This window comes from Mastigoproctus giganteus, chromosome 3, assembly GCF_048544385.1.
Source record: "Mastigoproctus giganteus isolate SK-2022 chromosome 3, ASM4854438v1, whole genome shotgun sequence".
NCBI lineage: Eukaryota > Metazoa > Arthropoda > Arachnida > Uropygi > Thelyphonidae > Mastigoproctus > Mastigoproctus giganteus.
Genome location: NC_143577.1, coordinates 123,883,278 through 123,900,507, shown reverse-complemented (window position 1 = coordinate 123,900,507; position 17,230 = coordinate 123,883,278). Strand labels below are relative to the sequence as shown.

General features: G+C 37.5%; 1 protein-coding gene across 1 annotated transcript in view; it reads right to left on the bottom strand.

Annotated features, from left to right (window-relative positions):
* LOC150088255 (intermembrane lipid transfer protein VPS13A-like) overlaps positions 1-17,230 on the bottom strand; it is a 3,009,916-nt gene that overhangs the window by 439,017 nt on the left and 2,553,669 nt on the right. Inside the window, exon 69 of the mRNA XM_090370087.1 lies at positions 659-715. Coding sequence (XP_090226213.1) covers positions 659-715 — 57 coding nt within the window. The remainder of the gene's footprint in view (positions 1-658; positions 716-17,230) is intronic.

The following is a 17,230-nucleotide window of genomic DNA, read 5'->3' as shown; positions in this document are numbered from 1 at the left end:
ATTGAAATGATTATTGGAAATAAAGGATGCACATACTATATGCGGGTCCTATTAATAAAAATATTCATTGCATTGCATTGCACTGCATTGTTCTTCACAAAATTTCATATAACTCCGTTCACTGTATATCTAAATTTAAATAGCTGGGAGTGCCGCAGTGCCTATGGGCGAGCCAACTCTGATCAAGAGGTGAGGGTATATGTTATTTTTTTGAAACAAGTGGAGGGCAGGCAGTGTATACCATATCCCCACCGTTACAGCCCTGAACACAGCATGTACAAACTGAATCCTTTTGTTTCCAGACCACAATTCCATAAATTATGTTGAAATTTTCTGTTACAGTCATTCTCCAAAATATCTCTGTGAATTTTAGGACCACTAATGCTACTTGGGAATGGAAATATCAGTATTATTCTCTTAGTTTGATCAAAACTTATTCTTGCAAGTCACTGGCAAAAAAATTACTCATGGAATATTTGTAAATTTGAATGTTTGTTTCTTATGAAATTGTACATCTTCTTATGTATTTATTAAATACAGTATGTGTATTTTGAGAGAACTGGCTTTTAATGTTTGTTGGCTTAACACTTTGGATACCAGGTATTTTTTCATAATGTTCAATGACAAAATTTTAAGAGATTGAAAACAAAAACAGTACCTTCAGTGGTGAAAAATGAACATACTCGAAGACTTTTCTTTTTTTCTTATGGTGATTCTAGAAAGTAAAATCAAAACTGACATCAGTTTATGGTGATTCTAGAAAGTAAAATCAAAACTGACATCAGTTTATGGTGATTCTAGAAAGTAAAATAAAAACTGACATCAGTTTTCATGATTTTACTAATTATTTACATGTTCTTTAAATTATAATTTATTACAATGATTATAATATATATGTATGCAAAATGTATTAAGACAAAATTAAACTCAGAAAATTTAATGGATATTATAACAGGCAGCAAACTTGAGGCAGTCAATCTGAAGAGTCCTTTCAAAGAGAGGTTATAGCAGAATGAAGAGAAATATGATCGTCAAGATCTTATTTATCTTCATTGCTGACCTAACAGATACACTAATCAACCTGCTAATGCAACATATTTTAATAATGGTGGCCCTTATGCAGTGAAAAATTATGAGCATTAGCATTAGTAGAGGCATACAATGCAAGAAAGCAAGCTTATGCAGCATCAGCCAAAAAAAAAAAAAAGCTCCTATTTCACCGCTCTGTTCGTTCCAAATACCTGTCCAGCTCAGCCTTAAATTTATTTAGGCTATCAACTTCCACAACAAAAGATGGAAGTCTGTTCCACCAACCAACTACCCGCTGGCTAAAGGAATTGTTAATACCTTCCCTGTACTCATTCCAAGAGCTCTACATCCTTCTTAAATTGAGGCCTCCAGAACCTGTATACAGTACTCAAGGTGTGGCCTGACCATCGCCTTATATATAAGGAAATAATCACCTCCTTATCCCTGCTAGAAAAATTCCTGTATGTATCATTGACATGACACCATGAGCTACTCTTGCAGACCGTTTGCACTGCTCAGAAAACTTCATATCTGTCTGAACAATTACCACCAGGTCCTTTTCATTCTCTACCACTGTCAGTGTAGTACCACAGAGTTGATACGTTACTCTGGGGTTATTGCTTCCCATATGTACTACTTTACATTTGTCAATGTTAAACTTCATTTGCCACCTCTCAGCCCATCTGCTCAACTTTTCAAGATCCTGTTGCTTTGTTGTTGTTGATATGGAGGTTTGATGGCGCATAAGCTACTTTGGCTATAATGCACCTATTCATTTATAATAAAAAGAAATGAAAAAGTTTCATAAATTCAGAATTGATTAAAAAGTCCAGTTTGCTTTAAGAAGTTGAAAAATTCTGAAATATCTGCATCATCTCCAATGAGATTCTCTAAAGTTATTGGTCTATGAAGATTAACCAGTGATAGCAGGGTTGAAGTTCTGTCTTGTTCATAGTAAGGGCAGTCAATGAGAATGTGTTTAATACTCAGATTTATATTACAAAGTGGATACTGTGGCGGGTCATTCCCTGTGAGTAAATAAAGGTGGGTCAGGTAAGTATGTCCTATTCTTACCCTTGAAAGGACTACCTCTTCTCGTCTTGATGTGCGGACACTGGAGCGCCAAATTTTTGGATCATGTTTAAACTGAAATAGTTTATTATTAATTTGAGAGTGCCATATTGCTGTCCATTTTGACAGGCATGCAGCGTGAATGGTTAATGCATAGTCTGATGGCGGAACAGGGATATCAGTTAAGTCAAAGCTAGTTGGATTTTTTGCAGCTTTATCAGCCAGTTCATTGCCCAAAATGCCAGAATGAGCTGGAATCCAGCAGAAGGTGACCAGCAGATGGCGTTCTTCAATTTTTAGTAATATGCTTTTTATTTCATCTAGAACAGGGTGTACTTTATTTAAGGAGTTACATAAAGCCAAGATTGAGCTGAGGGAATCAGTGTAAATAACATATTTTAAAGCACAGTCAGAAGAGAGATTCTGTAAAGCTAGTTTGATAGCATATAATTCAGCTGAGAAGATACTGAATTCAGATGGCAAGGATGCTGAAATAACTGTATTTGGAAACACTGCAGCTGCTCCAACGTTTGAATTAGATTTAGAGCCGTCTGTATAAATTGGAGAAAAGTCAAGATATCTTTGAGTGTGAGCTTCGTGAAGTTGTTTGATATTTGATGTTTGTAAAGTGTTCTTTCCCCATTGAGAGAGGTAAGTGTCACAGGTCGGTATAGGAGGTGGAACCCATGGTGGTTGAGTACAAGTTGTTACCTGTTGTACGGAAAGGATGAAAACATTCCAAATTTGCATCAGTTCAAGAAGGCGAAGACCAGCTGGCTTTGCTATGCTTGGTTTATTTCTGAAAAGGTTTTCTAATGGTGGATTGAAGAGGTATGACTGAGTCGGATGCATGGCACGGCTTTGTATCTTGACAGCATAGTTCAATAACAGTGTTTTCCTACGTAAAGTTAGTGGGGGTTCATGGGCATCAATGTAGAGACTATGTGCTGGTGATGTTCTGAAAGCACCGAGTGAAAGTCTCAAGGCACTGTGCTGAATTGGATCAAGCCAGCGCAATGCACTCAGTCTGGCTGAATCATAGATGGGAGCTCCATAATCAAGACGGGATCTGATTAATGCCCGATATAGCCGAAGCAGAGATGTACGATCTGCGCCCCATGTTTGGGAGGATAAAGCTCTGAGTATATTGTTATTTGTTATTTGGTTTTTTTTTAGGAGCATTGGCAACTAAGGCCATATTGCTCCGGGATATGTGGTGGTCATTCCCTGACCTTTCCGCATCCTCCGTATTTGGTGGTGACGGGCTCGAACCCCGGTCTAATCAAGAAGCATGTGCTACGCACTACTGTCAATGTTAAACCTGGCTACGGAGGCGCCTCTGAGTATATTTAACTTTTTTAGACAGGAAGTACGTACATTTTTAATGTGGTCTATAAAATTTAACTTATTATCAAATGTTAATCCTAGAAATCTGATGCTATTAGTGACCGGGATGGAGATATTATAAATTTGAAGTTCAGGATCCGGATGAAGTTTGCGCTGTCTACAAAAATGGATGGCAACTGTTTTCTGCTGCGAGAGTCGATAGCCATTGAGGCTGGCCCACTGTTGTATTTTATTAAGTGATATCTGGAGATGCCGTTCAATAGACCTCATGTTTTGGGAATGGCAGGAGATGGAAAGATCATCTGCATAAAGGTAGGTCTCAACTGTATTTGGAAGCTGATTGGTGATGGAATCTATTCTAAGAGCAAACAAAGTGGCACTCAGTACTGATCCTTGTGGTACTCCTTCTTCCTATGTAAACGTTTTGGAGAGGGCATGTTGGTACTGAACTTGAAACGATCTAGTACGCAGGAAGTTCTGTACAAATACAGGAAGGTTGCCTCGCAGACCAAGAGAGTAAAGATCACTAAGTATGCCATGCCACCAGGTAGTGTCAAAAGCCTTCTCGATATCTATTGAAACCATTACAAGATGATCACGTTTAACAAAGGCATTTCGAATGGCGAATTCAGCCTTGACCATAAGATCTAAGCACGACCTATTTTTACGAAAGCCATATTGGCTATGGCTCATTAGATGTTGTGACTCAATGATCCATACGAGTCTTCTGTGGACAATTTTTTCAAGGATTTTGCTCAGGCATCTTGATAGAGAGAGATCGGTCCATATCTATAGGGGTTACTTGGATCTTTCCCAGGTTTTAGGAATGCCAAAACAGTAGAGTGATGCCAAGAAGTTGGAAAAACATTTTCTAAAAATATACGATTGTAAAAAACCAGAAGCAGGCTTAAAGCTTTGTCATCAAGATGTTGAAGCATGACATAATAAATCCCATCTGGCCCAGCAGCACCATTGTGGGCTGTTCTAATGGCATACAGAAGTTCAGAGTGTTGCAGAGGTTTGTTATATGGAAGAGTACGTGCGGTTTGAAATTTTATGGCATGCTTTTCTCTAGTGTTTTTAATTCGTTGGAATGATGTAGAATATGCTGATGCTGCTGATATTTCAGCAAAAGTATTGCCCAAAGCATTAGCAATATCTAAGGAACTGGATAGATCTTTCCCTTTCCAGGAGAGGATTGGAGAAGGTATAGTAGGAAACTTACCAGATAACTGTCTAATTTTTTTCCATAGTTTTCGGATCAGTGTTTCTGTTAAAGGTCGATGCAAAACAGGTCCAGGATTCTTTCTTGGCTTGCCTTTGTATAAATCGTGCTTTTGCTCTTAGCTTCTTATAATTAATGAGATTGTTTGTGGTTGGACATTGCCGAAATAAATTCCAGGCTTTGATTTTTGCTTTCTTTGCTTTTGTGCATTCGTCATTCCACCAGTAATTATAATGCTTGCGACCAGGGGGATCTGATAATGGAATTGTGTCCTTGGCCACTTTTAGGAGATGTGATGTGATGTAATCTGTTACATTATCAATATTCTGGAGCTGGATTTTTTCCTCGTTAAGAGAGATTGATGATCGAAATTTTGCCCAGTTTGCACGAACAAATTTCCATTTCCTGCGGAGTGTTTTTTGAAGGAGAATGTGATATTAAAAAATTGCATATGATTGGAAGGTGGTCACTGCCCATAGGATCATTTAAAACATACCACTCTATGATTGGGAGGAGTATTGGAGAACAAATTGAGAGATCTATTGCTGAGGTGTGTCCAGTTGGGAGTTGAATGTGAGTGTGCGCACCAGTATTGAGTAAGGTGAGGTTTTGTGACTCTAGAAAGCTTTCAACGAGTCGACCACGTGTGTCTAGTTTAGGATCGCCCCATAAGGGGTGGTGTCCATTAAAATCCCCTAGAATACAGAGAGGTATATTGAGACAAGTGTTATTGAAATATGGAGAGTTATATGAACAGCAACAGCTTCTATTTCACCGTTTGAAGTGGAATATGTTTAGTTAGGATCTTTGAATTTATTAGGATTGCTACACCACCATGGGCAGCATTTGCTGTATTACGATCTCTTCGATAAAGACAATAGTTCTTTATTGAAGGAGAAATTTGCGAGGTTAGGTAAGTTTCCTGAAGACAAAGGGCAACTGGAGAATATCGGTTAATTAGATCACAGATATCATCTGTGTTGCAACGAAAGCCTCTGCAATTCCATTGTAAAATACAAGGCATTATTTGTGTTTGATTGATGGAGATGTATCTGACTGCTTTTTGAAGGTTACTGGCTTATGACGTTCTAATTTAGATTTATCTTTTTTGGAGAAAACGGGCCGACCTGTGTCCATTTCTTCTTCTGCATGGATTTCTAGAAGGGAATCTTCCTGTATGGATGTGCCATCTGTGTCCAGGGTTGTATCTTGAAAATTTTTCACTACATTTGTGTTTGAACTATGAGATATGGTATCTATGACTGGAGCAGGAGATGCCACTGGTATTGTCAGAGGAGTATTATTTGCCTGGTCAGAGAACTTGGATTGTTGCTTAGAAAGAACATTTCTAGCCCAGTCAGAAATTGATTTGTTAGTGGGAACTGTTACATCAGTTTGAGTGGAGACTGTCTGAAATTTTTTTACAGCATTGGCATAGGTCATATTTTTGGTTATAGTAGGAGCGACTAATTTTCTCGCTTCTGGGTAACTTACTTTGTTCTCAACCTTGTATTTTACTATTTTTTTCTCGGTTTTCCACTTTTCACATGTCTTCGAATATGCAGGATGGTCACCTTTGCAATTTGGGCAGGTCATTTTTTCAGCTGTACAGTTACTTTGTATGTGATCTGAGGATCCACAATTAGGGCAGACAGGAACTCCTCTGCATACAGTTTGTGAATGGCCATACTTTTGGCATTTGTAACACCTTAAAGGGTTTGGAATGTAAGGTCGGATGCGGCAAAGTAAATAACCTGCTTTTACAGAGGAGGGTAAGTTAGGTGTATTGAAGGTGAGAATAATATTTCTTGTAGGTGTCAGTTGATTATCTTTTTTAGTCATTATTCTTTTTGCTTCAATTACATTCTGTCCCTGCAGTTCTTGGGTTATTTCTTCCTCGGTGACGTTCAATAAGTCCCAACTGGATATCACACCCTTAGATGAATTTAGGGTTGTGTGTGAGATATTTTAACTGGAATGCCAGCAAACCTTGTAAGTTGTAACAGCTTCTCGGAATGTCTGTGGTTGGTGGTTTCTACTAGTAAGTCTCCTGATTGCAGTCTCTTCACCGTCTTGGCAGATCCTGCAATACCCTCCAGATGTTTTTGTATGACAGACGGAAACAATTTATTCATGGGCTGACTAGTAAGGGAGTGGATGATTAAGAACGATGGGCAAGGTTGCTCCATCCGATCAGTCTTTTGTCTCTGTGGATTATCGTTCTCAATATCCTAATGGTCTGTGTTATCCATGATTGCTCCTTTTAGCCCTTGGCAAGTGGACTTACTTGCCAAGATTTCCGGGCCCGCCACGGGGAGGCAGGAGCAGTGCAGCTAGGAGGCCAAGCGGTTAAAGTGTTAGTTGATTAGTGACCTAGAAAAATGAATAAAAAGAAAGGTGGTTTTTCTTTCTTTGTTCTAACTTGAGGCTTTTCAAGTGTAGAACGATTTTAAAAAAATAAGGCTTTTGATAAATGTATAAACTTAAAAATAACTTTATCGCCTTTGAAGAGCACTTTATAATCTCACAAATATCGCTTGGCCTCGAAATACGCTTGGCACCCAGGGCCAGATCCTGTTGCAGCAGCAGCGTACTGTCATTAGTACCCTTAACAACCCTGCCAACCTTCATATCGTCCGCAAACGTGGACTTTAAGCTTGATATACCATCATCAATATTAGCATTAACATTAGTAGAGGCATATGATGCAAGAAAGCAAGCTTATGCAGCATCAGCCAAAAAAAAAAGCTTGCTTTCTTGCATCATATGCCTCTACTAATGCTAATGCTAATATTGATGATGGTATATCAAGCTTAATGTCCAAGTTTGCAGACGATACGAACGTTGGCAGGTTTGTTAAGGGCACTAATGACAGTACGTCATTTCTAAATATCATTTCTAAATATTTATATTTATAAATGATATTTGATAAAAATCATTTATATCATTTATAAATACAGAAAATAACAATGGCCCCAACACTGAACCCTGAGGGACTCCACTAATAACATTAGTCCACGATGAGCAGTGCCCATTGATTACCAAACTCCAATTTGTGCAGCAGTTTTCCATGTGCAACAGTATCAAAAGTCTTTCTAATATCCAAATATATGATATCAAAGTTATTCCCTGCATCCAGTTCCTTTGTGACCACATCATAGTATCCATTCAAATTGGTCAGGCAAGGCTTTCCCTTAACAAAACCATGCTGTGTCTGAGCTATAACTGGAATCTTGTCTAGATGATCCTGCAGTGTTTCTTTAACCAGTGCCTCCATTAATTTTCCTGGAACAGAAGTTAAACAAACAGGTCTGTAATTATTTGTGTTGCCCTTTGATCCTTCTTTGTGAATTGGGGTCACATTTGCCCATCTCCAGTCCATTGGTACCTCCCTTGAGTCCAAAGAAGCTCTCATAATTATGGCTAAGGGTTTGCTTACTTACTTTGCTGCCTCCTTTAATATAACTGGATAGATCCCATCCACCCTTGGTGCATTTTTTGATTATGTTTATCTTCAACAATTTCTCCTCTACTTTCATCTCAGATATTACAAAATCATCTAACTCACTGCCAGAGTTTAATTCACGTCTGGCATTCCCCTCCCTGAATAACTTGTCATGTGTGAATATAGATGCAAAATACTCATTTAGTTTGTTAGCCACCTGAGCAGGATCATCAACAGTTGAACCATCAATATCCAGTGGACCAATCTGATTCATCCTTTTCCTTCTAGAGTTTACATAGGTATAGAACTCGTTGCTGTTTTTCCTTGCATCCTTTGCCAAAGATTTCTGATAATCTACCTTTGCCTGCCTAATCTCCTTTGTGACTTGGTTACAGACCTGCTATAATTGGCTACCATGTCATAGGCTTCCATGTCACCCTTTAATTTATATGTATCCCATGCATTTTTCTTCTGCCATATGTCTCATTAGTTCATCTGACATCCATTTAGGCCTAAACCTTGAAGAATATTTCTCAGATGGTATGTAAACCTAGTAGCTTCCAAGATAAATTCTTTGAATGCTTCCAATTTTGAATTCGCGTTGGTAACATCATCAGTTGGTCCCACCGTATAGAATTTAAATACTGTCTCAGACCACTGTAGTCGCCTTTACGAATGCAAAAACCCTTCCCTTTTCCCTTGATGGTAGTTACCTCTTTGAGCAAATCCCACTTCAGCACATTGTGTTCACTGCCACCTAGTGGTTCCTTTATCTTCAGATTCTAAATGTATGAAGAATCACTACTGATAATCAGATCAAGAGTATTACTCCCTCTAGTTGCCTCCTGAACATGTTGATGTAGAAAACAATCGTCCAATAAATCTAAAAAAGTCTTGCTAGTGTGTGAGTGACCAACCCACAAATTCCAGTCAATATCTGGGAAATTAAAATCCCCCATTATAAGACACTCTGATTTACTTGCACAATCTATACTCTGATTTACTTGCACAATCTATTTTCCGTACAGTTTCTTATTATACTCATCAGGGTCATTAAGCCTATAACACACTCCTACTCTCAATTTTGATCTCCCAATGCTTATGTCATACCAAACTGACTCCAAACTGCACTGTCCAGCGATTTTGACTGTCTTCACTTCCTTGGATTTTATGTATTTCTTAACTAATAGTATAACCCCTCCTCCCTTCCTGTCCTGTCTATCCTTCTTGTACACATTGTACTCCCCAAATTCCAGTTCTGCATTCTTTATATCTGTGTGACACCATGTCCCTGATATCCCGACAATATCTGCCTTTGATGTTTAGAGCAATATCTCAAAGTCATCAAATTTATTTACCAAACTCCTAGCATTGGTGTATACACAAGTATACATGCATCTGTTCCTATTCTTAGCTACCCTAATACAACTCATGTGTTTACTTGTACTGCAATGACTCCCAGCCATCTCTGAAATACCCTACACCTTGTTTTCCAGGCTGCTGCTCATTCCAATAGAAGCAGTGCAAGAATCACTTTCTCCTCTGCCAGTGGCTACTGTTAATCTAATAGTCCTTGTATCCTCCCAAGCTAGCAGTTTTGTGACCCACCTAACACTGCCTCGATAGCATCAGCAAATATTCTTGCACTCTTTCTATTTAAGTAACCCCAGGGGCTCACATCTGGTGAGTATGGGCTTGGCACACCCAGGGTCCTACACTGGATATCATCATTCTTCTCTTTCTTGGTGATTCCCTTCTACTTTTCTCTCTCTCTCTCTCTCTCTCTCTCTCTCTCTCTCTCTCTCTCTCTCTCTCTCTCTCTCTCTCTCGGGGTGGTTCAGAAAATTTTTTTTGGCTGGTGCAGCATAAGCCTCAGGCTTCCTTGCACCACATGGCTAATAATAATAATAATAATAATAAGTGTATCCCATCCCTGTAGAAGCAGTTTCTCCTCTTAACAAGTACAGATCATTAGAACAGATTATATTAGAACAAATCCGAGGGCTCACAATGAACACCAAACCAGTGATACAGAGTAACAGCTAAATAAGAATACACCAAAAAGGCATTAGCATTAGTAGGGCATATGATGCAAGAAAGCAAGCTTATATAGCATCAATCAAATAATAATTATAATAAATAATAAATATTCTACAACTGTCTTTCCTCAATTTGAGTTTATGTCCCCTCATGTTTGTAATCTGAGTAAGAGGAAGAATCCCATCAACATTGAGCCTGCTCAAACGATTCAAGGCCTTATATACCTCAATCAGATCACCTCAGGTGCTTAATCTCCAGCTGCTGCAACTTACAGAATTTAGGCCTTTTTTGGTAAGTGCTCCCCTTTGTTCCTCTCAACTGTCTTGTTGTCCTTCTCTGTACTCATTATAGCAACTCTACATCCTTCCTAAAATTGGGCCTCCAGAACTGTACAGAGTTCAAGGTGTGGGCTGACCACTGCCTTATAGAAGGGGCTAATCACCTCCTTATCCCTGCTGGCAAAATTTCTGTATAAAAAAAATTAAAATTAAATTTAAAAAAATTATGTAAAATTATGTAAAAAAAATTGTGTAAAATTATATAAAAAAAAATTCCTGTACAAAATTGAATTACAGATGGCAAGATAAGCAACGCATTAGCATCTTGATACCATTAACTTTATCTAAATAAGTAAAAAAGAAAAAAAAGAAAGAAAATCAGTATAGCACACGGTCTCGGCATCTGCAACACATTACCTACCACATGTTGTCGAAACATAATTTGAATGTAATTAAGAGTATGCCAGTGCCAAGTAATGGTAAATAGAAAGTAAACGGGAATTTAACTATAGCAATGAACACAGAAGGGGAAAGGAATAAATTGAGATAAATGATTTGCAGAAGGAATGCTCTCCTAAAATAATTCAGAAAGAATGCCAATTAATTCAAATTTAGTAGCACCCAATTGATGGCACTAGGTCCAAACTCTTTTGTTCGTTCTAAATTAATTTAGGAGAGCATTCTTTCTGCAACACCCTTTATCTCAATTAATTTCAACCCTCCTTTATTCGTTGCTATAGTTATGTACTAGTTTACTCTCTATTCTTAATTTATATTCAAATCATGTTTTCACAACATGTGGTAAGTAATGCTTGGGCGCCTCCATAGCCAGGTGGGAAGGAGCAGCAGTGCGTAGCACACGCTTCTTGATTAGACCGGGGTTCGAGCCCATCACCACCAAATACGAAGGACGCGGAAAGGTCAGGGAATGACCACTGCATATCCCGGAGCAATATGGCCTTAGTTGTTAATGCTCCTAAAAACCAAATAACAACAACAAGTAATGCTTTTCAGCTACCAGTGTTTGCTATACTGATTTTCTTTCTTTTTCTGGTTTTCTTTTCATAGTAGTGAGTTGAGATGCAATGTGCAGCTCACTACTATCTGCAGTTCAGTTTATTTTGGATGTATTCTTATTTAATTTTTACATATCAGTGGTTTGGTATTGACCTGTGAATGCTCTGATCTGTTCTTGTATAATTTTTCACTGCATAAAGACCCACTATTATCAAATATTGCACTGGCAGGTTGATTAGTGTATCTGTTGGGGGGGGCGGATGCATTGATTTGCTTAATTTCTGAAATCCAGTGATTCCCTGGCCACTGTTGGCCTTGTAAGCTTCCAAGAAGTTTGAGCACAATGGTCAGTCTATTTTATTTTATTTAATTTTACCCTGTAGTCACATTGTTGTGGTTGGTTTTCGACTCCATTTATGGACCAGCGTGTTTGGTGTTTAAAATTATTTTAAAAGAATGGCAATTAATAAAATTACCAGCACATACTCTTTGAGTAGATCAGGGTTTTAGCCCCTGACTGCTAAATATGATCAATCTGCAAACCACACTGGACCAGCATGCATATTACAGTCCATTCCCTCAACGTGACTTGTTGAGGAGGTCTTCGTTGTGCAGTGGATTGACAATGGCTGCAGATTTATTTATTATTTATATAGTGTTTGGTGTGAAGGATGCCAAACTGGAATAAAAAGGAAAAGGAAAGTAGAAGTATAAGAAAGGAAGAAACTGAAAGCTGAAAGAATAAGAAAATAGAACAATTAGAACAATGTAATAATAAAATATACAATCAGTATGACAATGATTTTATACATAATATAATAAACATTATTATTAATTACACTGAATGACAAATTTTGGGTCATATCTTGTTATGGGCATGAAAGTAAGTTTACTTTATATATTTTGGGATGCTAAACATGGAAATAGTGCTTAAAAGTATGGGCTTGGCACACCCAGGGTCCTGAGTTGGATATCATCGTTCTTCTCTTTCTTGGTGATTCCCTTTTACTTTTGACACTCTCTCTCTCAGGGTAACTCAGGGAATTTTTTTTTTTTTTTTTTTTTTTTTTTTTGGCTGGTGCAGCATAATTATTATTATTATTAGCCATATGGTGCAAGGAAGCCTGAGGCTTATGCTGCACCAGCAAAAAAAAATCCTGAGTTACCCTGAGAGTGAGAAAGAGACAGACAGAAGTAGAAAGGAATCACCAAGAAAGAGAAGAATGATGATATCCAGCTTAGGACCCTGGGTGTGCCAAGCCCATACTCACTAGATGTGAGCCCCTGAGCCTTAGGCTTCCTTGCACCATGTAGCTAATAATAATAATAATAATAATAATAAAATGGTAGATTGGCTCTTGTTTTTGAAAAATGTAGTTTTTTATATTAATAGAAGGTATTTTTTTATTGATATGGCAGTAAGATGCAGTTACGGACATACCTGTATCAAACACGGGACCTTTTTGCCTTTTGCTTGTATTCAGCTTCAGGAGCATCCCTTTTCAAAATCCAACAATAATTGGCTAACATGGCAGCACTCCATTTGCTTTTTTATCTTTATTCCATCGTGGCGATGTCTTGATGGAAGCACTAACCATGTTCATCGCTGATGGTACCACAGTTTGTCAGGAAGAAATCCAGGTGTGAGTGCATGAAATGCATCTTCAATGACATGTTGTACCCCAGTTTTTTGTAAGAAGTAAAGAGAACTTCTACAATTTGTCAGCTTTAACATTTTGAAAGGCTTTCCACACTGATTTCTCGCTATCACTAAGGACACATTTGAACTTTTCATCTTTGAAAAGTTGCTTATTTGTTGGCCAATGAAAACGCCTGCTTTAATCTTCTCTGTACTAAGTCTTAAGAATTTCTCTTGCAAGTATGTGAATGCAAAGCCTTTCAAAGCCTTCACGAAAATTTTCATGAGCCCTAGTTTAATGTGGAGTGATGGAAGCAAAACTTTATTTGGATCTACCAGAGCTTCGAATGCTACATTCTTAATTCCAGGTGTTAATGATTTTCATTAAGACCAACTCCTCTGCTCATAGTGCACATCCTTGGCATGACTATCCCACTATGCCATTAGACAATCAACATTCTTACAAACAGCGAGTTCACCTTCTGTTTGATAAAATTTATAATAGCCTTTATTTAGAGCACGAAATGTTGTAACTTTCATAGAATTATCTAGAAGATTCCACTCTTGTAGCCTCGAGGCCAAAAGCTCTGCTTTATTCTTTGGCAGTTCAAGATCCCTGATGAGGTCATTAAGCTCTCTTTCTGTGATCTTATGTGATTCAGAAGGATAAACGTTTGGACAAAATGGTGGACCCTTGACATAGATGGCTACTTACTTCTTCATGTATATCAAGTTGATGTTCTTCAGTGTCTTCATCTTCATCAGAGTGTACAGAAAAATGGTTGGGTGGTTCAGGAATAGGTAGTACTTCACCGTGAGGCATGGGACGATTTGCAGATGGTATATCTGGGTACGTTACTGTCCACTTTTTCTTCATTGTCTTCCCTTTCTAATAGGAGGCACCATACAGAAGTTGGTCTGTGACGTGATTTGTTGGCTCCCTCCATATCATGGGCTTTGTGAAAGGCATAAAACGTCCCTTTTGATTCACCCATGCATTGAATTTTGACGAACAGTAGTGTTGTTGTTGTTGTTCGGTTTTTAGGAGCATTAGCAACTAAGGCCATATTGCTCCGCGAATATGCGGTGGTCATTCCCTGACCTTTCCGCATCCTCCGTATTTGGTGGTGACGGGTAAACAGTAGTGCAGCATATGTGTGGAGCCCCATTCTTGTCCTGTCAACTATTTTACACTCAAAGTACAAGAAGCAGGCCGTTTTTATAGCTCAAGTTAAGAGATGCTTTCTTGAAGCTAACGTGACTTCTCCACATATGTAACAGAAGTCACCCGGACTATTCACACAATTACGGAGCATATTAATCTTACACGACAAAAATAATGAGCAAAAAGTAGGAATCTCACAGAGAACAACCATTACCTAGACATATTCGAGGATTACTGCAACAGTGTTGAAGATGCATTTGAGGTGACAACCACTTATCACAGATACAGAGCAAGGCAACAGTTGCCAATCAGATGATAATAGCGTGATAGTACTGAAACTGTGGTATTGCCATGCGTTTTGCAGAGAGCTGTAGTTGATAATGTACAGTAACTTTCTAATATGAGACCCCAACTGTAATTTGAAAATAAGAGCCAATTGACAAATTTTAATAATCAGCAGCATAAAATTAGTCAAGATTGGGTATTTTCGTTTTCGTAACATTTTACAGGTTGACTAGTGTTACCAGCATTAATGTACATGCAGCTATATTGTAAATATTGTGTTAGTGAAATCACTCTAATTCAAGGTGTGGGATAAATATTAATGAATTAAGTATGAATGCTGGGAAGGAAGGAAGTAAGGTATAATGGAACATGGTAGTAAATTTCATCAGTGGACCACATGATGATCTTTTTAATGCAAGCAGATCAAAATGGAAAAGTAGGAATACAAAACTCATGAATTTAGAATATGCATTGGCTAATGCATATTCTAAATTCATAATATGGTAATATGATGCTCTAAGTATGGTGGTCATGATGATATGGACCGAATTTTGATATATTAATAGATATATTAAAATATATGTTGCAAACTAATTACTATTTATAAATTATATCTGATGCAATGAAGTGTATGGCAAAAATAATATTAAAGTGAAAATTTAAATAAAAAAAAAACATGAACTTTAAAAGAATTTTGGTAATGTTTGGAATTTTCGTCAAAAAAAAAAAAAAAAAAATTAAGAGGTGTACATCCAGCCAAAAAAGACAGTACTGTGAAGGGCCAGTATAGATGTATAATATTACATACCTCTGTATACCAATGCCAGAGAATAGAGGCTCTGTTGTAAGAAGATAAAAATAGAAAAGTAGAAATACAAAACTCTTATGAATTTAGAGTATGTATTAGCAAAAATGATTGTCCCAATGGTATGGACCACATGTTAATATATTAACAGTTATAATATTAAAATGCATGTTGACAACTAAAATATTTTATGTAATGAAGTATATGGTCAAAATATTATTACTGAAATTTTAAAAAAATATATGAAGAATTTTTAAGGCATTTTGGGGTGGGGGATTAAAGAGGTGTACATCCAGCCAATAAAGACAATAGTGTTGAAGGACCAGTATACATGCATAATGTATAGAGAATAAAAAGTGACCACCAGTCAATGATAGAGAAGGTCTGATTTAATTTGCTTTTCGTTTTTTATGGCACAAAAACATCGAAGGTTATAATGCGCCAGGAATGGTAAAGAAGGCAAAAAACAGTATGGAGAAGGGGTTATAATGCTAAATATGACAGAAATAGCAATACACTACTGACAAATTGCAATACTCAGGCATGCTGGGGTCATAAAGCCTCTCCCCAACAGGAGGCCCTATTTAGGGTTGTTAAAAAGTGTAGTATAGGAAGAGGAATTGAGGATGGGGAGGGTGAATGATAATAATTAAACAATTAAAAGTAGGTGCAGAAAAGAGAGCAAAGAAGAGAAAGAATGCTGAAAAGACTCTTCAGATAACCTAATAAATTGTTTGCTTCAGTAGAAGAAAAATTTACAAAGCTAAAAGAAAAGTAGAGGAAAAAATCATTAAATTGCTCAGGCAAATGACCATTTTACAAGTGAGAGCCTTGGCTGAAAAAAGATTTAATGTGGAATGTGCAGTTATTACCATATACTGGTGTAGTGGTGTATCCAAGTATCATCATGGGGGGGGGCATGGTGGCCAGGTACTTGAATGTTGGCGCCTCCATAGCCAGGTGGGCAGGAGCAGCAGTGCGTAGCACACGCTTCTTAATTAGACTTGGGTTCGAGCCCATGACCAGCAAATACGGAGGATGCAGAAAGGTCAGGGAATGACCACCGCATATCCCCAGAGCAATATGGTCTTAGTTGCTAATGCTCCTAAAAACCAAATAACAACATTTGAATGTTTTTTTTTTTTTTTTGGATAGACCTAGAAACATTTATACATGCACATGTTTTACTGATTGATCAATGTTTTATTGATTATTATCTTTATTTCAATATTAGGAAAGCATGTGAATAATAATACGTATTAATCACAAAAAATGACACTAATATATTATTTCTAAACATTTGGCAATAGAACACAAGGAACAAACAAGTTTACGAAATACACATGTGTATAAGAAAATTATAAAAGGAAAGAATAACAGAAGTATGTGTAGAGGCTGATTTACAGTGAAGCTAATAAAGCTTAAGCTTCAGGGCCTCTCACTTGCACAGGTCCCTTCAAGGCCTTGGGAGGAGGCCCTAGCAATATGTTCCCATGAACATATGTTTTTGTAAGATTTGCAAAAGTAAGATATTTTAACCACCACTGTCTCTTTCCATTCCAATTTCCCCTCCAGGGGAAATTGGAGGGGAATGTTGTGTTGGGTAGCATTAGAGTCATGAGTGCTGGCAAGATATTTTGCAAGGTGGTGCATGTGGGAATAAATTTTTGTTCACCAACTTTTGGGGAAAAAAATGCAATATTTTAATTAAGGCAAGTTTACGTGTACAGCTGAGCCAATGTTTCATGATTGGGGAAGAAAGGACTTGTATTGTTTTATGTTTCAATAAATTAATGAAAATATTAAAAATCGTGTATTACTTCAATATCCAAAGGTATTGAAGTAATACACGATTTTCACTTTAAGCTTCAAGAAGTAAAGTCC